The 23,664-nt window shown below is 35.2% G+C and overlaps 1 protein-coding gene across 1 annotated transcript in view; it reads right to left on the reverse strand.

Annotated features, from left to right (window-relative positions):
- Positions 1 to 4,892: 4,892 nt before the first annotated feature.
- LOC149554537 (serine/threonine-protein phosphatase BSL3-like) overlaps positions 4,893 to 23,664 on the reverse strand; it is a 110,471-nt gene continuing 91,699 nt past the window's right edge. The window contains exons 16-22 of the mRNA XM_089828581.1: positions 14,577 to 14,661; positions 14,311 to 14,409; positions 14,016 to 14,215; positions 13,849 to 13,924; positions 6,486 to 6,621; positions 6,264 to 6,403; positions 4,893 to 5,864 (exon numbers count right to left, since the gene is read on the reverse strand). Coding sequence (XP_089684707.1) covers positions 5,781 to 5,864; positions 6,264 to 6,403; positions 6,486 to 6,621; positions 13,849 to 13,924; positions 14,016 to 14,215; positions 14,311 to 14,409; positions 14,577 to 14,661 — 820 coding nt within the window. The 3' untranslated portion in view covers positions 4,893 to 5,780. The remainder of the gene's footprint in view (positions 5,865 to 6,263; positions 6,404 to 6,485; positions 6,622 to 13,848; positions 13,925 to 14,015; positions 14,216 to 14,310; positions 14,410 to 14,576; positions 14,662 to 23,664) is intronic.

The raw sequence follows: 23,664 nt of genomic DNA on the forward strand, positions 1-23,664 counted from the left end.
GGTTACAAACTGTTAATGATCTTGTGATTACAAAAATATTGATGCATTTATGAGTTCGCTAGCATTTTGATATTGTATCAATCATTACTTGGGACAAGGGTTGGTGCTCCTAAACATGTTGTAATGAATTGGTGCTCTTTGAATAAATAAAGATATAGATTATGACAAAACTGACAAAACTTGGGTTATGTGATCACGTGTCTTCATATTTTGATGCACTTTAGTTGTATTTTCACTATAATACCTTATGTTTTTTTGTTCTTTCATTGTCAAGATTATGCATTCATGCTATAGTTAGCAAGGGTTTGCTTTCAAATAGTTATCCAAAGTGTTTATGTTTTCATTTCATGCTAAATTGTGAAGAACAATTAAATCTTGTTACTTGCATTGAATGAGCATCCAAATATTTTGTGAAAATTTGCTCTACATCATCAAGTTAAAAGGTTTTTCCATGTGCATACATTCCGATAACAAATTTAAAAGTCTTCAAGGTTGTTAATATTTTGATCACTCTGATTCAACCGCTGCCCTCCCCCACCCTCACCTCTCAGAGTGAATCCACTTCCAACACAAAAGAAGTGCACTTAACCTTTGCCAATTATATGCGACAATAATACAATGATTGAAATATTGGTGGAAAAAAAATCATCATTTAGTATTGAAAAGAGAGGGCAAGCCATTAATGATTTTAATGGCTAGACCTTTCTTATTAGCCTATCAACCTTTTTTTCTTACACAATCAGTCAATATCAAGAGATGATAATTGAGATATTGCTATTAGGTTTTGATTGTGTAATTTTTAAAATCAGACTCATTGACCTATATTTCATGAATAGTGATTCACAGGAACCCATCTCAAATGAGAATGAATATAACACTTAACACTTATTGCATTTAGGTCATGCTTACAAAGGTGAAGCGTTGGGACTTCGCAAGTGGTCACCCATCACATTACTACTCTAGCTCGAGTGTTCTTAACCACAGAGTTTCCTTTGTACTTAAGCCCACTCTGTTTGCAACTCCATTTTAATGAAATTCAAAATAAGATTGTACTTCATATCTCTTGTTAACCATATTTACATAATTTGCACGAATCCTCTTAAAATAAGCTTGAGGTTGGACATGCTTATCGCAACAACATGACTTGTGGTGCCTTTTTCAAATTTTGCAAAATACAATTGATTTTTAGAAAGATTAGCAATTAATCTTCATTATTTGCATTCCCATTTTTATTAAACTGAAAAATAGTGTGTTATGCACATTTGAATTTGTTTCCAATTCTTTTCTTATGTCATTTTATACTCCACTTAACTCAAATTTATATTTCAAATAGAAATTTTAAAAATCTTCTTGTAGTTCATCCTTCCATCTTATTATTGATAGCATTACTTAGCCATGTTTTATAAATAAATAATAAAATACACTTTTTAGTTTATGCCCTCCATCTTCACATACATAATTCAGATAGATCCTTCAAATAGTTAATTTTCATATGATGCAATGGTATACCAATATGATTCAGGCTTTTAAATTCCTCCTCATTGTTGATGCTATTTGTACTTTGAAAGTAGAATAATTTTATTTATTAATACAACAAAAGAATGAGCTAAATGCTTAAAACTTTTCTTTTTTTCATAAAATTACATAATTTCCAGCTTGTAATTAAGTTCCTTCTTGTTTCATTCATCAAAAACATATTGCAAACAACGCTACTACATAAGCACTCAATTATATAAGGTTCAATTATCTTGACTCAATTGTTGCATAACAATAGCATATTAATAAATTAACAAACAATGATGTCTTCATTCTTTTAAAAAAAAATCTATGAAAATTTCATCCCTCAATTGTGTGGGAAAGTAATCATTGCTTCTAGTTTAAATCAAAACGTATCTAACCTTGGGGTTTACCACTTAGCATGGCGGTTAAGTGGTGATGGTAGCGTTGTCTCCACCCAAGTTCACACCCACACCCACTGGGTCATTGTGATTGTATACTTGTGCCTTTACTGGTCTAATGTGATTGTGGGTTTAAGTCTCAACTTTGTAATAAGGGGAGGAGGTCCTCCATTTATGGCTAGAGGGAATGTCATGTTAGCATCACTAATCACATTAAAAGGTTTACAGGGCCACTTTTTCCAACAAAAAGAAGAAGTGAATGCTAGATATTTATTTGACTGCTTTAGGTCAGAAGCTCAATGAGCATAAATCTTCAATCTATTTTTTCAGTACTCCAAGAGCCTATTTAGAGGTGGATTACTAAAATCTTGAGGTTTTTATTGGTTCTCTCTCCTTACTTCATCTAAGCTTTACATAAGCATTCCTATTGCTAGACAACCTCAAATTTTCTGGGAAGGCTTGCTTGACAAGCTACATCAATAGGTTAATGATTAGATTCGTCAATGGCTTTCTATTGTTTTCTCATGTGACACTTCTTTAATCATTGATTCAATCTCTTTCTATTTATACGAGTCTAGTTTGGGTGGCCTATGTGTACTTTCTTAAGGATTTTGATGATTTCTACTGCCAGTTCCTTTAGAGTGGTAATTTGCAAAATTCTAAATGGAGCTTACTTAAGTGGGATTTTGTGTCAACCAAGAGAGGAGGGGAGGAGGGTTGAGCCTTCATTTTTTTTGTTTTGAGTGGGCAAGCTCTTGCAGCTAAATTATATTGGCATTGGTGTACTAGTCAAAATCAGCTCTAGTCACACATTCGTACACATAAATATTTACACGAGGTAGACTATTTGAAAGTTTCACACTTTTTTTTGGAGGATAAGGGATCTATGGTTTGGCATACTATGGAATTAGGGGCTCAACTATTTAAGAGGGGCCTTTTTTGGATCTGCAATAGAAGACTTGAAGCTCTCTTTTGGATGGATTTTTGGGATGGTCATCCTTATCTTCTATCCATGTATCCACAATTGGAGCCCCTCTATGAATTGTTTTACAACAATTGGGTGGGATAAGGTTGTGCATTTGTTGTTCGTTATAGATGGAAGGATTCTTCTAGTTGGCCAGAGAGAGAGAGGAGTTAGTTAGCTTAGATTCTTGCAAGTGCAATTCCTTGGTAGGACCTAGTGTTTTGCTTAGGGTTGTGATTTTTTTGGCAATTACTTTGTTTCAACAGGGTACTCTAAACTTATTAGACAGATGTTTGGAGGTGTTGAGGCGCCTTGTGGAAGCAAGTTTGGAACATTTTTTCTTGGCCCAAATGAATTGTTGCATGTGGTTAGTGGTTCAAAACTATTATCTTACAAGGGCAATTTATGCAAGAAGGGGCTTTCATGGTCCTATAATGAGGAATCTATTTCTCATCTTTGCTTCTAGTGTTCCCTTGCCAAGGAGATTTGGCATTTGTGGTGGGTTGTTTATTTGAGTTTATATGGGCAAGACTTGTTGGCTTGTTTATCTAAGTTTTGGGCTTATTAGGACCAATCCTCAGCTACAACCTCTTTCCTTCAAGTTGTGTGGACTCTAAGCCCTTCTTTTATCATTTGGCATATCATGGTTGGACAAGAATCAAAGGAATTTTCATGATTTTAACATGGTTGTTGCTCACTTATCGAAAATTATTCACTCTCTTTGTGAGATTGTTGTGGTTGCGTGAAATGACTAGAGTAGATACTGGGGACGCTATTATTTGCATCCGTCTTCACTTTCCTCTTCAAGTGGGGGCTCATCTCAAGGAAATCATGGTCATGTTGGCATGAGGAGTTGGTTGAGACAGCTATGGAGATATTTAGTTTATATTTTATGTTTTTAGGGGCTTTCATACTAATATTTTAATAGAAGCTCTTGATATTATGTATTTTGTTGAGCAATGTGCTCTTCACTAGTATAGGATTATCTAAGTCTAATTCTCAGGCGGTAGTCTATGTTAACTCATCAACTATAGTTAATTGACAATTAGTTTTGGTTATTCATAAGATTCTCCATTTCTGTAGCTCCTTAGAATCTATTACTTTTGCTCACACTGCTAGGGAATGGAATGGTGTAGCGGATTGTTTGGCTAAATAGTCTTATTGACATATTGTTGATAATGGTCAACTACCTCATGACATGTCTCTTATGTTAGATTAGTCTGTAGTGCTCTATTTGTTGGGGACTCTGCTCTCTTTATATTTCTTGTGTTGAATAAAAAATTTCCCCTCTTCTGGTTTAAAAATAAAGATCCATTTCTTATCTTCACTATTTAATGTCAATATAACTAGGTTTAGGATGCTAACTTGAAAATAAAATCTGCAGTTGTTCCTCTTTTCCTGAATTTTTTTCCTTTAAGATTTGTTTGGGTATCTGGAATGGTGCTTCTTTGCAAAGACGGCTGCCACAGTGCAGGCTTTGACTTCCTACAGTGCCCCGTACACTGTATGGAGATAAATATCAATGTCCTCTCTAATTTATCAGGCCTACAAAAACTACCCTTCCTAGTATCTTACCACAACTGACATGTCTGTCTGGAAGTTAATCAAAATTACTACATAAAATCACACCATTCATACTGACAGTTTAATAATATAGCATTCGAATGGCAACATTAAAAATAATTTTTAAAATGAAAAAATTCTAACCATAATCGCTAGGAGAAAAATTCAGTGATTGGTACAATTCTTAGAAAACTTTTACCTATACCATTGTGAGAATCCAAATTCTGAAATTCACCAGTGCCAGGAAAAGCTATTATTCAACATGTCCTTTTCTAAGGTAAGTAAATGGCCCAGGTGAATCATTTAGCTTAATGATATGGATTAAAAAAAATTGCAGCAGTGAAATACTTCAGCATCAAATTACAAGATAAACCCCATAATACCATATGGCTCCATAAATTTTGAATAAGGGATCCTGTATGAAAAAATCCAAGCTCGTGAAAGATTTCAAACACTGGGGATCCGTGTAACAAGAAAAATTATGAGACCATATTAGAAATTTATAAAAACAAATCCTCCATAATTGGCAGCTTAAATAGCTGCAGCTGCTCGAAAGTTCTAATTAATAGCTTGACACTAAATGGTGTCTCTCAACACAAAAATTTAAAGCTAGGTCCAGCTTAACACATATGATACATGGCCCCATGGTTAACAACCATAAGGCCAAATTGTACTGTCAAACTGAGAATATAAATTTGCATAGTCCATTCTTGAAAAACTTTAATAAGCAAAATGGGACTTTATACACCATACATACATAAAGAATTCCTCTTGCCAATTGCTTTCACTGAATTTACAAAAAGAAACTCTTCAATAGACTGACCTAAACTGAATGTCACTTTGTGCTGACCCTTGTACATTGCTTCTTCAAACTGTGCACGCAGTTCAACTTCTGCACGCCTCCAAGACTTGTCATAAAAACTATATTGGTGGTAAAATTTGATTTTCTTGCAGTGGCATTCTCCAATTTGGAAACCACAAGAGAAAGATAATTCCCTTGGGGCATTCAATAAAATACCTTGGTTCAAAACCTTAAGCAACTCTTCAAATATCTTCTAAGCAGAAAGAATAGCAGAGCAAGAGGATCTGCATGTGAGTAAAATTGGTGAATAGCATAAACAGGGGCATTGGTACAGCTCTGCAGCAGTATTGATCTTCCCATCCATCTTCTCATGCGACACTTGGCAGGTTGGACATATCATGCAGATGTGCAGCACCAGCCAAAGCAAATACCCTAATTCTTTCCAGCAAAATATGCTATCTGGTTTACACGGACTAATGTATAACTGTAGCACACCACCAAGTGCCTCAGACTTGAATATGGTACCAATATACATGCTAATGAAATTGTACAATCAAATCCATGCAAGAGAGCCTCGATCATTTTGGGCCTGCGGACGACCTCTTGTTGGTGTTGGTGGTCTATGCACATTGAGCTCCTGATCAATATAAGAAAACAAGTATTAACCAAAGTTGAAGATGAGAAACATCTGAGAGTACGTAGTGCTAGTCAATATGTATGAGCAATAAAGGCAGAAGCACTCATTACACCATGAAGATTTAAACAATTTGGGCAGCTTAATGAATTGTCATCAGACAATACAGGCATTTAAAACGTTGGAAAAATAAAAATTATGAAGATTCAAACAGCTTCTAGCAAACAGTTGTCTAGAAAATAGCAGCTATCCTACAAGAGAACCAGCTGTAAAAGAATTGCAAACTTTTCAACCCTTTACATGATATAGGGTGTGCAAATATTTGAGTTTCAATTTAATATGATTAGAACTTGCAAAATTGGATCAAAACACAAGGACTTGGGTTTGGTGAAATAAAAATACCTGCATCCATGTATCTTCTGCAAGACCTTCAGGCGATCCTTCTGCTGATGTGAAGGCAGGGGGAAGAGGATGGATCAGCTTGGGAACCACCACAAGGTCCCTTCCTATAACTAAGATTGCACCCGCATTGTTTGCAGTTCCTACAGAAAAAACCAATAGAAATGTTTTTAAACATCAACCCAATTGAACTAATTTTATAGCCATAAAAAGGAGTAAACATACCACAATAATTGGTGGCCGAAAATAGAGTAATCAGATGTCCTTGAGCAAAGCGTTCGAACCCATCCATAACACATTCATGTGCTCGTATGATAAGCTGCAGGTCGTTATTTTTGCAGAAATCCATTACTCGATCAGGCTGCAGGATATAAACCACATAGTTTAATTAGTGAGTGATCCTTGTACATGTATATGAAGTCTGGACTCTGAACACCTTCCAAATAATACTTTATTAATGAATCATCCTAATAGCATCTTCCAAAAACAATTATCTATATCACAACTTATTCACAAGCACAACAGGCAATTCGCTGGTCAGATAAAGTTTTGTCTCTCCTACCTCAGTTCTTGCTCAGATAAATTATCACAAGCTGTAATATACTTGTTCTAGGGACATCAGGTTCCTTGGAGTGGGATATTCAACCATTTTTATCAATTTTTCAGCACACATGCTTTTCAGTATCTTCATGTCTCACTTCTTCCTTTGTAGCTTGCAAGTGAAAAATTATAAAACTCACACAAGATTTTATATCTAAAAGTCACTGTTGGGTAGCATCATTGCTCTTATGTAAGAAAGTTATTTTTCTTCTACACTGTTGGCCTAGTTTTTCACCTTTAATAATTTTGTTACATTTCATAGTGAAAACCCAATCGTTTTCACTTTTAAGAGATAAGGTGTGTGAAAAACCCTAGATGAAATTTCTAAGTTTCATGAAACCCTTGTAGTTTTGCCCTAATTTTCACAAATTTGGAAAGTATTGTTTTATTTTAAAATTACGCGAGAAGCTTTTGGTTTTAAAATTTTCTTTTTCCTTTTTCTGTGTTTATTTTAAAACACTTTCCCAAAGTTTTTTTTGCCATTAACCCTGGTTTTAGCCATGGTTTTGACCTTGTGATGATTCTTTAGTGTTCTTTAAAAGTGTTTAACCACGGTAGGGTTTACCTTTACAAACTGTTGATCAAAGAAAGATCAACGATGAGCATTTTCCTATAATTCGAACATGCCCGACCTTTACCAAATGCGAGGAAGCGCCTGCATGACACGTAGCCCATGGTGGTGTCAGTTCCTTAATAGCCGCAAAAGCTGGATGTGTCAGAACAAGTTCAGAATTGTCAGATGGTTGTCAGCACACGTTGGAAAATTTGAGCCTTTTCATTGGTCGAATTGGGTGTTGGGATTACTTTTAAATAATACAACATTGCACCGTCGATTGTTTGAAGATCGAGGGTGAGCCCTTTCCCGCAATTTGAAGATGTGCAAGTTTTATGAAATGCGGGAAAGCGCCCTAGTGACAAGTGTATTTGACGAGGTCATTTTGTTATGGGCCCTCGATTTGAAAAGGCAATGGATACAGTTGGAAAATGTCAAGACATGCTGGAAAACATAACTCATTTTTATTGTCGTTGTTGCTGACTAGATTGCAAATAGGGTGAATCTTATGGAACCGTTGATCGTTTGAAGATCGACAGAGAGCGCTTTCCTACTTTATGGAGATATCCGATGTTTAACGAAAGCGGGGAAGTGTCTGATTGACGTGTGGACAAGTGGGGCCAATTGTTCAAAGGGTTGCCTAGTCATGAGTTGGAATGTATGTTGAAATGTCTTATGCCGATTTGTTGAGCGGTCTACGTGTTTACTAAGTTGGAGGGTGACTGGGTAAGTGGGCCCGAAATATTAAAATCGGACATAGAAAATTCCAAGGGTTTTCATGATCATCGATCTCAAAAAGATCATCAATCAGCATTTTCCCGCAATATGAAATTGCTTGAACTTTAGCAAATGTGGGGAAGTGCCTTGTTGACAAGTGACCTATTTCACAAAAGGTTAACGCAGTCATTTGGGTTTTAAGCTAAGTCGTCTGATTCTTGAAGATCGACAGTTGAATTTTAAACTCCACGACGTGACACAAAATATGACTGTTGAAGCATTAATTCTAATCAATGCTATTTCGTGCAAGGTTAATATTGTAGTAAGAATTCTAATTTTCCATTATTGAATAGTAAGGTTACAAAATTCTCACAGAGCAAGGATTTTCAGAGCTAAGGGTGAAATTTTCCAAGGGTTTCGATTTACTGCTACGCGATTTTCAGAGGAAAGAACAAGAAAATCAGGTGAGTCTTTTGGGTTTCTGAAAAATTGAGAAGTTATATTCGCAGCAGGATAATTATCAAGCATGCCTCCACGAAAGGATTTTTCAAAGAAAGTAGATTATTTAAAAAGAGTTGTGCATGATGATTTCCTAGAACAAATGCCACAGTCCATGAATGAGTTTGCTAGGGGAAAAGAGTTTATTCCAAAGAACTCTAGGTTATTGGTCAGAAAGGGTTTTTATGACAAAGCAAACTGGTTGAGGGATGCTGAAGTATCTGTTAGAGGATTAGAGCTTTTCCGAAAATGGTTTACAGAAAGAAGACTAGATACTCCCTTGAATAACGTATGGCAATGTATGGCAATTTGACATAGGCAAATTAATTATCCCGGGAGTTTTCCTTGATGATGATTTGCTTGCAATAATGTCGAAGAAATATGATCCAATTACTAGGATTGTGAAGAATCATGTTGGTGATAATCTTTTTAGTGTTTCACCAGAATTGATAAGAGAGTTTTTTTAATTAAACCCTAACTATGCAATCCATTAGAAGATAGACATGGCAGACCTCCAAGCTAGGTATGATGCACAGAGAGTATATTTAAGGGGAGGACCATTACAAGAGCACTTTATCAAAATAGGATCATTGCCCCTAGTTACACTCAACACCCCAGAGCCTTTGTTAAAAAAATATTTCAACCCTAAAGCATAGGCATTGTATTTCTCTCTCTACAAAATCTTTGTCATGGATGAGCAAGACCACATCCCAAGTTCCATTGTCTTAGTCATTACCCAAATTTTTCAGTATGGTATGAGTTCTATTTTTGACTTTGCTACTCACTTGGCAAAAGAAATTCATACTAGGTTAATAGATATTGCAAAGGCTAAAGTTAATAAGCCCTTCTGTTGGTACTCCATGCTGATGTATATATGTTTGTATAAAGGAGTTACCTTTTTCTCTAGAGAAATGAAGTTGGAATTGGAGAGAGATGGAGAAAAGCTCTATGTCCAATTATGGAGTGCAGATATGACATGTGAGGTCATTGGTGCTAGTTTTGTCATTTTTGATAGGTATTTTTCTTTCAAGCTTAGAATGTTGTTAATAGGGGATAGCCCTAGAATACCACTGCCTCTACTAGAATTAATTAGACCAAAAGATCATGCTAAGGGGTTGATGGTGAGTCACAATTGGGGAGACATCATTCCATATGCAGTGTCTACTATTTTTAGAGTTTATGGTTTTCTGGGAAACCCAATGTGCTACATTATCAAGGGCCTTTAAAAGTAGGGATTGCTGAGCTTCTATGGCAAATAGGATCAGTTGAAGAGAGATAATTGTTGGAAAAATCTAAAGGTACTTTCTTTCCTCAACTTACTATTGTTAATTATGCAAACTTCAGTGTTGTAGACACCATGTGCTAAATTAGAGTTGCTTACTTCTGTGTTGTCAACATGACAACCCATAAAAATATGCAAACTCCTTAGTGTCAAACTAATAAATAATAAAATAATGCATTAACCTAAGTAACCTTAAGTAAAGTGTAATAAGTAAATACTTATTTACACCAACACCGAGTACATAGTGGCTAGGAGTGTATAGCCTGTTCCTCCATATAAAAGACCAAGCTCTGAAAACCCACCTACTACACATGCACTTAAGAAACAAAAATTGAAGCAGGGATCATCTTCTAGGGTTGAAGAGTATTCACCTACCTAGACCCCACTCAGGATAGACGATGAAGTATCCTTGAGAGAACAATTGAGACAAATGGGAGGGGAGAGGGATATTGTAATTACAACTTCAGATATAGGAGTTACCTAAAGAACCTCCTATGCCAACACTAGCTCTCACTGTGGGAGATTTCAGAGGTAAGGAAATAGATCTTGTAATAGCACAGGCTTCTAAAAATTTTATTGATGATCAGAGTTTTGTCAAATCTAGAGCATTTGCTCAATTCTTGTCGAGAAGAAACATTGATAATTTCGAGGCCAAGTGTAAAAGGATCAAAGCAGAGCAACCTGATAGAAAGGACTCTGAAATTGAAGAAGTTAAAACCAATTTCATGGAGGAATTTGCACAGATAACCCCTGAAGGGGGCAGATAATTATTAAAAGATTTAGGAATTTTCATATTTCCTGAATGGGACATTGCAAATGCCATGATTTTTGATGTTGTAAGGAAGGCCAAAGATACTCAGTAACTAAAGAAGAAATCTTGTAGGCCCATAAAGGATTGAAGTATGGTAATGATCATCAAGCATTGGTGATATGGTCCATTCAAAAGAAAGATAAAACTAGGGTGCAAGAAGCTTTGAGTGCTGAACATATAGGTAGCCTCATGGTGTATAGGGCAGAAGAGGTAGATAGTGAAAAGGTATCTCTCATGACCAAGAAAATGGTTGATTTTGGAGTTGTTGCGAAGGACAAGAATAAATTTATGAAGCTCAATGCTAAATTTGAAGAGATGCAAAAGGCATATGAGGAGAGAGGAAATAGGATACATCAACTAGAGGCTCAGGTGGCCCAAATGGATAGGCAACTTGGAAAGAGAAAAGTGGGAGAATCCAACCAGCCCAGGATTGCTTATCCTCGCCCTCCAATCAAGCCCTTTAAGTCAACTCCCCTTGTAGAGCTGCCGGATACTCCATAGAGACCACAATTTTATACAACTAAGGAGTTTGAAGAGGAGAAGAGAAAACTTTGGGCATTACATGTGGAGTTAAATGACCAATATGAGGAAAAAATCAGAAAAACAATCTTGTTTCTAGTAGATGAGATTGACTGGCCCACATTCTATGAACAATTGGTAAAAATAATGGACATGTGGAATGAGATAAAAGGTAGTGAGGATGCTTTGAAGCCTATTATGAGTAAATGGGGTAGCAGGGATAAGGATGTCACCATTTTATGTGTTTCAGTCATTAGTCTGTCTTGTGAACAAATAGAAAAAACCTTTGACATGACTAATTATCTCTCTGATTTTGATGATAGGAGGGTTGCAGTGCAAAAGAGAATTATAATCTATTTCTCAAAGTATCTTGCTGAAAAATTTGAACTTTTCCCCCATGCACTCAAGAAAATAGATAAATTAAAGGATAAAGAAGAATGGGCCAAAAAATTAGATGATTTGTTATGCCTTAGAATTAATGGGATCACAAATGAAAAGGGGCATGCATTGTGGGCACAAACAACTGCAGAAGTTAGAGTTCAAATATTCTATGATTCTCTTAGGGAAGAATTTGTTGAAATAAATAAGTCAGGAGATTCTTTTTGTTGAAGAAGCAACATGAAGTATTGAGCTTTGATTGGCCAAAGACACTTTTTAACAAGTGGATGGCAGATTTTGTACATTCAATAGTTAGTGCTTGGTGAAACCGATGAAGATGAGACGGAACAAGATGAGTTGTAAATAACTGATGCATCAACTACAATAACAAGCACAAAGGTTCATACTGATGACTTGGCAGCAAGAGAATCAAGTCTCATTGTCAGTTTGTCAGTACACAATGACTTGGATGGAGAAACACAAGTTAAGCTCAATTTTCAAGTATAAGAACCAAGTCCATCACAAGCATCATAATAAGTGCCAATTACAAACTCCTCAGCAACAAAGAGGAGCAGCAGAAGTGGTCCCCACAAAAGGAATATTCATGATGCAAATCATTTTGTTGCACCAAATTTTGTCTTTTCTGACAGTAACTTTTGTAAATATCTTTTTGTCTTAAGGACAACTGTCATTATTCTCTAGACTTGAAGCTTGTTGCATCTCATGCTATATAAATGAGATCCCAAGGCTAGAGAAAGGGTCTGAACTGTTATGTAATTTTAGTTTTGCGAGGTTTACATTCGGTCCAGTTTCCTTGATGCCAATTTTGTGATGTATTTTCTCTGTAAATTTGAGAATACATTAACATTCAAAGATCATGTTCTCTTGTCCTGAGTTGTTCTGAATTTTACTCCAATGTTATATAATTTTCAAAGAAAATTAATACAAAGATGGACTATCATCATATCTGTTTTCTCTTAATCCTGTCTCCATTGTTATTGATTGGTTATCTTGAGGTTGTATGGGCAAAGCTTGTTCAATTTAATGCAACTAGGACAGGTTGTATATCAGATCACTATTGCTTTTAATTCAATGAATTAAGTAAATGCTTCAGTGATATGATAGGATTTCCAGGCAGTAAGAAGGATATGCATAAGAATTAGTTTTAGGGAAAATTGCTGATAGTGTTGATTGTAATGCAATCAATTAGGTCAAAATAGTTGGGTAGACTCTGAATCCCAAAGCATGAGGCACCAATCAATTATTTCAGTTTGCATATGAAAAGATCGTGAGTAAGCATCAAGCAAAATCTTAAAATCAAAAACAATTTTACTTTAAATGTATGAAGAGTATCATAGCTGGTCAATGCTTGATTGCATTTAATCTCTGTGTTTAAGTTAGCTACTATTACCCAGGATTACATGTAAATTTGAGAAAATCATGACCAAACATCTGTGATAGGGGATGAGTATTGTAATAGAATATCAGTAGATAAATGAAGTGTGAAGATAGTATCAAGTTTTGAATCATTTTATCCCTTAGGTGCACCCGCCTTGGTTTTGCAGAACCTAAAGAGTAGAAAATTCTTGTGATTTTGTTGAAGTTGGGTCGAGATTTGAGAATCCCTTAGTTGAACATAGGAAATAGCTAACCCTTAGACTAAGTTTTTCTTCATCATCTTGGTATCAAATATTTTGCTGCTTCATAGTTTAAAAACACCAACATACGCAACCTAGGACAAAGAAAATTTAGGAACTTTTATCTACTAAGTCACATCTACATTTTCTTTTAATTTTCCACAAACATATACAACCGATCAAAGCTCTATATTGAAACTTGTAATTTACTAACGAGCCATTTATTAGTTTTTACTTTTTACTTTAGTTGACGATGGGTGATGAAGAGATTGGATGAAGTTCCAAATAATTGATGAAGCCATGGACATAAGCTAAAAGGACCACCCATCCTTATATGTGGTTAGGTGGTGGAAGGATGGATAGTATTACAATGAACATTTCCTCAATAGTAATGTAGATGGAAAGAAAACAACTTCAGTAATTCACAAGCTTAAAATATTCCATGACAAGTCCATATAGTCAACAGAATTGCTACAGAAAACCACAGGTAGCTTGTTATCAGTTATTACTACTAATAATCAATGCATAAATGTATACTTTGTAATTTAAAGTAGGAAATAAAGAAACACTGAAAATTCACTTCTGAAACATACCCCAAAGGTTACTAGACCAGGACCTCTAGCATTTGGTCGCAAACCCTCAACACTGTCATTTTCCGTTGGGTCAGACCTACATTGCATAATCATCGCATAAGACTTCATAAGTTCAAAGTCTTTTTTAACTAGAAACATATAATTATTTCATTACAACCATATATTACCATAGCAGGTCCATAAGAACAACAGATCCAGCTTCCATAGTGATAGGACGTTGCAACTTTTCTATCTGCTCCACATGGTTTATTGACCTGCCAATCCCACCATGCATGCAGATAATTTTTTGTTCAATTACAGCTGCCAAAGGCAACCAATTAAATAGTTGATTGATGCGCTGCCACACCCATATTCCTTCTTTCTCACCCTGTCCACACAATATTCAAAATGCTGTATAAGCATCCTTAACAAACTTGCTACAAATATTATGGACTGTGGTTTAAAAGTTCTGGCCAGATTTACCAATCGTTCAATACACTCAATCCGGAAACCAAATAGTGCATTAATGTCAGCAGCTTCATGATTTCCACGAATCAAATGTACAGTGTTTGGATGCTCAACCTGCAAAAGAAAGAATAAGTACATCCAGAAATAACTATCAATCTTCTGAAGACTCTTAGATGCTAAGTTGATATAAGGAAAAGAATGAAAGATTGAAATGAATATAAAACTAAATTTAGCTTGAAATGAACTCAAACCAGCAACTTGTGTTCCATCTCATTAAATACCTTGAGGGCAAGCAAAAGTGCAATTGTTTCTAAACTATGTTGTCCTCGGTCAACATAATCCCCCAAGAAAAGATAATCAATGTATCTGAAACAAACCAATAAATAAAATAGAAAATCTATCAAATCATATTCAATGCATCTCACAGAGCTGAAATTTGAAAATGATAGTTCCATAACATTTTATGCTAGTCACAATATTCATATACAGGCACCATAGTTTTTATTAACTTAATTTCCTGTCAGGAGGGAAATAAAGCATTTAAGGCCTAAATTTGATGGCCATATGACTATTTAGAGATTTTTATTGTAAGAGAATGATGAATATTAATTTATGTCTGCATATGAATACATCTAATTTGTTTTGGAGCTTGTAAACCAAAAAGCTATCAAAATTTGACCAGTATCTCTGTGTGTGTGCTGTGTGCGTGTAACTTAAATAATACATACAATATTTTTTAATCTCAAAATAATTTAAGAATAAAACGCTGCTACACTTTTTAATTTTTACAATTTTATATTTATATTGCTTTCAGTTGTAAAACATGATGTTCTAAATGAAAATATGAAGTACTTAGTATAAATGTTTTTGCCCTTTCTGTTTTCTTTTTCCTAATTCTAAATTTTTGAATTTGCGTTTTTAGTTCTGAATAACTGAAGAAACTTTATATTGTTGCGTCTTGATTGTTTGTATATATAAACAATTGGCAAAGTGGGTTTATGGAGCTAGAGGATATACATTTAGATTTCAAACTTCAGATTTCCCTAGCAGTGGATATACATTTATATCCATGGAAGATACACGTTAATGAAGGAAAAAGAAAATATTATTGAACAAAAGAATTTTATTTTGTATCAGAATAAAAATCCATAATGAGCGCCAATATTTCCTTTCACCTGAAATTTCCATCTCTTTTTCTTGTATAAATGGCTAAAAAATCCTTGGGCCATCTTTCTCCTTGAGAATGTGAAAGGTGCAGCCAATAAGGACAAATTAGACAATAGGAGGTAATGATTGTGCAACAATGCATTTCAATAAGGTTTGCACAAGTTTTCCTTCCACAGATAAAGTTTCAAAAAAATGATTGTAAGGTGAATTTATTCGGAATAGCATGAAATAAAAATAGATGTTCTTTATTCTAGAATCACTATAAAGAATTTGTTTATATACTTCACTATATAAAATATGAATTGCATTGAAAAGGACTAACTGTTATGTAAAAGGCAACAGTGGAGACTGCAATCAATAAAAAGAATTGATTGACAGGCAAGGTAGACTGCCAAATTCAAACACTATGTAAAAGCATGCAAATTTTATTCATGACTTTAACATGCTTGGACAGTGAGAATATTATATCTACACAAGACCTGGATGTTGGTCAATACAAAGAATGCTTGAAAAATAGGCACATTTTCATCCATTGCAAATTTAACATGCTTGGACAGTGAGAATATTATATGTAAACAAGACATGGATGTTGGTCAATACAAAGAATGATTGAAAAATAGGCACATTTTCATCCATTGCACGGATGAGTAACAAAGATAATAACATGAAGAATAATTATCGAAAGCCTCTGGTAGTCAAGCCAAACATTCGATTGTGGAAGGCCGGGTTAGTTTGAATTTCCCTCCAAGTCTCTAGCAGCAAAACTAGTTTTTAAGACTGGCACTTTTAATATCTTTGAGGACTTATGCAACCACATCTCCTGCAACAGCAGCGTGAGTAACGTTTTCCAAAGGAAAAAAATATAAGGTTTTCCATCATGTCACCAATCTGATCATTCCAGAGATCCCAGAATTGCTGCAATTCAGGCAATTCAGCAATTCGAGCAAGGCCAGACGAGTAATGCTGATTCGTTGACTTGACTTGGTGAATAATCGCCATAAATTGCCCCACATGGCAATTCATGAGAAATCACCAAAAATCACAATGAAACATTGCCATGACTCGGCTGGGTGGCAGTCATATTCGGCCACTTAAAAACGAAAAAAATCATACATTTTTAATAAAAATTTGTAACATTTCTTTTCCTTATAACCCTAAAAGGCCTTGTAATTGTTTAGTACGACAAGAAGAGAGGAAAAGTGAGAAAGAGGAAGAGAAAAGGAAAACCATAGGTTTGCAACCAGCAAGAAAGAAGAGTATCAAGGAGATCCATGAGTTTGCATTGGGAGCATTAAGGAGCCAATGGCAACACGCCTCAACTCATTTGCGAGAAGTGAGTGTTAAGCTTTGCAGATTGTGTTGATTTTTTCTTGTATGTTAATATATTCTTCATTGCTATTTTTTTTTGTTTTAATTTATAATTCTTGAATGTTTTTAAATAAATTGCAAAGTGCAAAGTTGCAAACCCTACAATGTTTTTAGAACAAATTTGAAAATAGGTATTTACAATCTTCTCAAAAAAATGTAGGGTTTGCTGATTATTTTCGTTAGTTGAAGTTTTTAATTGAATTGTCTTCTTGCAGCAGCCTTAACTTTCATTTTTGACAATTCTTCCGAAGAATCCAGCTTGAAATTATAGCGAGGAATTTCCTGAAAGACAAAAAATCAAACAAAAAAGTTCCTTAAAGATATAAACTTTGGTGGCATCTATAGATTCAAATACCATATTGCTAGCATACTTGGACATGATATTACTGTGTGCACTCAACAAACTACTAAGGAAAAACGTTTTTGTTATGTGCAATTAGAGATATGTGAACGAGGAAGTTAAATAAGAAGAGGCAACTTGAAGAGTTAAGTGCTAATGGCTCCCATCCTCACACATCCGTAGGTTGTGTTGGAGAGGGTTGTGCTGGAAATATTCAAGATATGATAGGTTACTGAGAGGGGAGGGGCGAATCAGTAACCTTAAAACTTTTTCTTAATTTACTACACATCCATCTATGCTACTGCATGCAGTAGTTCTGAAACATAAAATAATCATTACACAAGTGAACACAATATTTGGTGACCCAGAAACCTTCCAAATAGAAAGTAAAACAGGGGTGGGGATGATACCCACAAAACTTCAATACTGCAGAATAAAGTTGGCCTGTTAAGGCTCACATTGACCACTTCTAGTGATCTGCCCTGTTAGGAGCACAAAGGACTGCTAGGTCCACCTTGTTAGAGGATTTGCAAACATACAATGAAGTATGCACTCTGTTAGGAGATTTGTACAAAGACTGTTAAGTCTACCTTGTTAGAGGATTTGAAAAACTGATTCCCCTGTTAGGATGAAGCAGTGGATCTGCTTGCAACTGATTGCTGATAAGATTCCTTATGCACTAATCACCTCATGTGATGGATATAACTTTTCAGTCTCTGAATTGACCTTGCTGTGTACCTTGAACTGTTGTTGATGATCTTTCGCATATACTTCACATTACTTCACAATTCCTTCTCATTCCATGCATCATACATTCATTCATACATACTTCCTTGATATCTTACAATACATCTTACATATATACCTTTCAAACTTACAAAATTACAAGGTCAGCCAAAATACAAGTAAACAAATACATTACAGAGTCGGCCCAATAGTAAATAACTCGAGTTCATTGAACTGACTCGGTGACCTTCTAATACTTGGCATCCACTACATTATTCGGCATCGTCATGCACTCGGTAGAAGTGAAGGCTGAGTCCATACTAATCACTCGATGCACTTTTGAACTCGATAACCACTGGTGACTTGGTAAATGAAGTGTCACTCGGTAGATACTATTCACTGAGTTTACCTTGCTTCACTCGGTAAACACTGAAGACTGAGTTTACCTTGCTTTACTCGATAAACATTGTTGGACTTCACATTGTCTGTATTTGCTCGGTAGCCACTGTCTGCTCGGTGTAAACTACTGAACTGCTAAGTTTACAAGGTAACCACTTGATGCTCGGTAAGCATACAGAATTGAGTAAGTGTTGTCACTAATGACAAAATAATCATAATGCCAACAAGTTCTACCAGGCCTCCCTTTTGTCCTAGTGCTAGAGCTTCTGCCCTATTACATTTCAACGTAGAGAACGGAAGTCAAGATTGGATAGTTATTTTGTGCCACACACTACTCTTGGCACACAAGTTGTTGGTTCCCAAAACCACTGATTGGAAATCCACGAGTTTTGTCAATTCTTTGTCATGATTCCACAATCAGTTTTGGCCAATGAACGAGAACACTTCTTGAATCCCTTACACTTCAGGCTTCGCTACACCTAGGCGGGCAAACCTTCACTTCAAACCTGATCACCTAATCCAAAGCTTTTCTATAGCGAATTTAAGCTTTGCGAGTTCTCCAATTAGCAAGGTCTTCAAACTTGATCAAAATGAAATTGAATGCTGAATGTTTGAATTGAATGAATGTTTTGTATAATATTTGTCAATAATGAATTTGATGCTTGTAAAAAGGAAGATATAGATTTTATGACTTCAAATATAAACCCAATAATAATACTTCAATGATTCAAAAGACCAGTGCCTTCGCTTATTCGGGCAACAGAGTCAACTACAATGAAAATTTTCACGTACAACTTTATAAAATTATACACACTTATACTGTCAACAATTTAATAATCAAGATGCGACAAATCAAATATATATGCAATCTTAAATTAGTCCAGATTGAATTTTAAATCCTATGGTAGGCAGACAAACTGGACACAAATACGGAAACAATTCAATATTTCACTATATCTATGATGATCAAATTTAAGATGCTAAATGACAGTGCCCACTTATCTGACATTCAAATTGTTTACAAAATTTAAAGATGATTATAAAGGACGAATCAACTGCAGTTTAAATCTCCGTGCCTTTTAAATAATCAAAACAGGGCCTTTTATTTTTTATTAAAATAAAATATTTGAATTCATATTACAAAGCCATGCTTTAAGCTCCTTATTCCTCCTTACAAATATTCTTCTTCTAATTGCTTATTTGAATGTGTCTTGTTATTGCCTTTTTAAAATCGGCTGAGGCACTTATATTTATAAGTGACCGAAAAGATAAAAGTCTATGCCAGACAATGCATCTTTTCAAAACAATTAATCGGAGTGACTATTAGAAATTATAATTTTATTATAAAAACAATGATTTTAATAAAATAATTGGGCAAGGCCTTGTAATATAACTTTTGCGCAAATTAATTCATTCCAGCCATCGGACATTTACAATTAATCAAATACGACCAAGGTTTGACGCTACTGGAGTCATGTCGTCTTCAGTTTCAGAGAGGAAAGTTGTGATGGAATTTGCACCAACAAAGGAATCAAACCGAGGAAGTCAAGGTTTACACCGTTTTTGGCTCCATACTTTTTACACATGCTTCATCTTGCCTTGTGCGTCTGGAAGCATACGCATCCTCTTTTGGCATTTCCAAGACTTCTTCTTTGCTTCCTGATTCAGGTGCCCACCAATGCAATGTCCATGTTCATGTGATATTATCACTCAAATAGAAATAAGTTCATCAATTGTGAACATTCACAAGGAAGGATAATCAAAGTTTGCCTCATTCCCTTTGTGCATATTTGATGACATTGGCAAGTTTGACGTGGGCACATGGTATCTGTGTGAAGTTGTGGGTCTTCATCACCATATGTTTATGTTCAAAGATTACTGATATGCGGTTCACAGCTATCATTTGTTTATGAAGACACATATAATTTTATTGCTGAAGACTCCTTATGATCGTTGTATTATTTTTTCAAGATTGCCAACAATATTTATAACATTGGTGACCATTCACACCTTTAGAGACCCGACAACACCATATTTTGATTTAGATTGAAGTTTACTGAACTTTGGTATCAGAAGTTTGGTGATTTTATAGTTGCATAAAACTCATACTCCTATTAGCTTTTGTTTGCTCAATTACCTTAAGGACTCCCGATGGTACATAAAGATGCGAACATGATCATATTCTTTATTGCCTTGACCATATGTTCTACGCATATCACACAAAACAATCCCCATAATCTTTATTCCCACTCGTTTTGATTGTTTTAGCATTTATACTGATGATATCTCCCCCAATATGTCTACAGGATTAAGCATAGCAAGACTAGAACCACTTCCAATTGTGAGCCCTTTGACAAGTCCACAGATACATCTATCATTTTCCTTTGCAGCATACATTGAATTGAAATCCATTTTGGTACATACTAACTTCTTTCTATTCAAAAAATCTCTGAAGACTATTTGGTGCTGTCATAGAAGGTTAACTCTGAAGCTACAGCGTGAATTTCAATGATAAAGTTGTTTGTTTCATTAATAATCATTTCCATGTTTTTCTGCAACAAGTGACAAATGCTGGACTTCATCCTTTACAGTATTTGAACCAGAATAGTTTTCTTCTTGGCTAACATCGCTGGTGTCAAATATATATTATTGAACTTGAAAGATTGCATTAATATCTATGTTCTTCCTTCTCCGAAATATTCTTTTGTATCTTGGACAATTATTTGGAAAGTTTCCACGACATGTTTTGACATCAGATACTTCTGTATAGTGTTGAAATGCATGCATGTATGAACCAGCTTCCTTTTCCACATTCATCTGGTCACAGCTTTTGGTGTGTGGAAAAATATTGTTTGGATGTAAGTAGTAAGATATGGAGACTGAAATTTAGGGCTCCATCACAACCCTCGCTTCGTTGATTTTCATGGATCTGCTGCAAGTGTATTAAACACTACCTTTGTTAGGTATGTGTGTTCCAAATGCAATGTTCTCTTAGATCTATATATAGAGAATAGGCCATAAATAGACATGTCCCTTAATAAGACATGTCTATTCATTAATCAGATAATTAATATAATAACAAATTTAATCATATATATAATATTAATTTTTCTCATATAACAATAATCTCATATCTAAAATATAAAAAACACATATATAATAGGTTTATCTGACTGAAGCTATCAAACATCAACACACTTGAGAGCATGGGTTGGAACAAAGAGATTCATGATGCTACCAAAAAACAAATTTGCAAATTTTGGTACTTATGCAACATTCCATTTATTGCAGCCAGGTGATTAATTTATTTGTTTTCTCTAAGTTTATAGTTAAATCTTAATTAATTCTACTTGTGTACTCATAGATTCATGTTACATAATGATTTATCATCTAATTGTAATTTACTTATGACAGGTCTCCTTATTGGCAAGACATGATAGATGTCGTAACTATTTGTGGTGCGGGGTTTAAAGCTCCTACTGATGCTGAGTTAAATGGCTACCTCTTAGATGAAATGGTAGAGGATATGAAGCTTAAGCTAGAGGACCACCAAAAGGCATGGACCCAAAAGGGTTCCATCATGACTAATGGTTGGATGGATAGGACGAATAGAACACTCCTAAATTTTGTTGTTTCTTGTGGAGGTGATTAATCATTCTACTTTCCTATATGCATTGTGAATCGTTATTGAATAATTTAAACTTTGGTTTGTTTATCAATGATAATCTATGATAATTAATTATTTTGCTCTATTTAAATTTTGTAGAATCCACCATGTTCCTGAAATCTATTGATGCTTCCTCTCATGTTAAAAACACAAAATACTTATGTGAGGTAATTGGGGAAATCATAGTAGAGGTGGAGGAAGAAAATGCGGTGCAGGTTGTGACAAATAATGCAGCAAGTTATGTTGTTGCAGGTAAACTTTTCAGTTCTAACTTTTCAAGTTTTGAAAATTTGATGGAAAGACATCTTATATTTATTTGAACTTTTCTAATTCTAAGTTTCTTAACATACGTAAATTTATGATTAATGTAAAATTGTTGCTAGTAAACTTTTGATGGAGAGGAACCCAAAAATATTTTGGTCTCCTTGTGTGGCCCATTGCCTTGGCCTCATGTTGAAGGATATTTGTATGCTTGAGTGGGTCAAATCATGTGTTGAAAGGGCCAAAAATATTTGCAAGTTTATCTAAAATCGTGCATTGGTCCTTAGCATAACAAGAAAATACATGGGACAAAAGGAGTTAGCTCGTTCTCGTATCATGAGGTTTGCCTCAAATTTTCTCACACTGCAATCCTTGTTGAAATCAAGGGAAGATTTGAGCATGTTTGTTGGGGTGGAGTGGACTTCCTCTTCTTTTGCTACAACCATTGCAGGGATGGATGTCGTAAATTGCATCTTTGATGAGACTAGTTTTTGTACACCTTATGAAGAAATTTTGGAGGTAAATTTAGAACAATTTAACATTTAGAATTTACTTGTTTAATAATTTAGCTTTATATTTAATTTGTGATACAATATTTTTTTTACATTAAATGCAGGCCACTGAGCCCCTCGTAGTTCTCTTACGAGTTGTTGATGGAGAGAAGCCCTCTATGGCTGCATATATGAGGGCATGGATAGGGCCAAGGAGGTCATTAGATCCCAATATGCAAGAATGCAAGAGAAGTATGGCCCCATTTGAGAGATCACTGATAGGAGATGGCAGAATCAGCTTCACAAGCCCATCCATACAGCAGCTTACTACTTGAATCCAGCATTTCATTTCCGTCCTGACTTCAAGGTGGATGATAGTACCTCAGCTGCAACCATTGAGCTAGATAAATTTAATAAACAAGGGGAGATTTTCTCTAGCAGGGTGTGCATAGATGCTCGGACATCATACAGCCAAGTAAAAATAATATATTCTAAAGTTTGACTTATAAAGTTATAAGTTTTGCATCTTAGTTTTTTATTTTGTAATTTGGCCAAAAAATTGTACTTGTAAATGAGATTAATTGTTTCTCTTTTCCCTTATTTTAGATGGATGGTGGCAAATGTTTGGGCCCTCAACCCCAAATCTTTAGAAAATTGTCATCTATATCTGAGTCAACTAGGTAGCACTTCTGGATGTGAGTGCAATTGGTCCATTTTTGGTCCATGTTCGAGCATATCAACTTGAATAGGCAAAATCGGTTGTCTGTGCAAAGGTTGAACGATCTTGTCTTTGTTCATTACAAACTTCGTCTTAGGACCAAACAGATTTTGGACCCTGACAGCTCTTTGATCACTCCGGAGATCAATCTAGAGTCAAAGTGGCTCACTGAGGCTACAAATCCAATCTTCGTTGAGGAGGACCTTCACTAGTTCGACGAGGCAGATATAGA

The sequence above is a fragment of the Cupressus sempervirens genome, chromosome 5 (assembly GCF_028749045.1).
Source record: "Cupressus sempervirens isolate cs-2001-9-10 chromosome 5, ASM2874904v1, whole genome shotgun sequence".
NCBI lineage: Eukaryota > Viridiplantae > Streptophyta > Pinopsida > Cupressales > Cupressaceae > Cupressus > Cupressus sempervirens.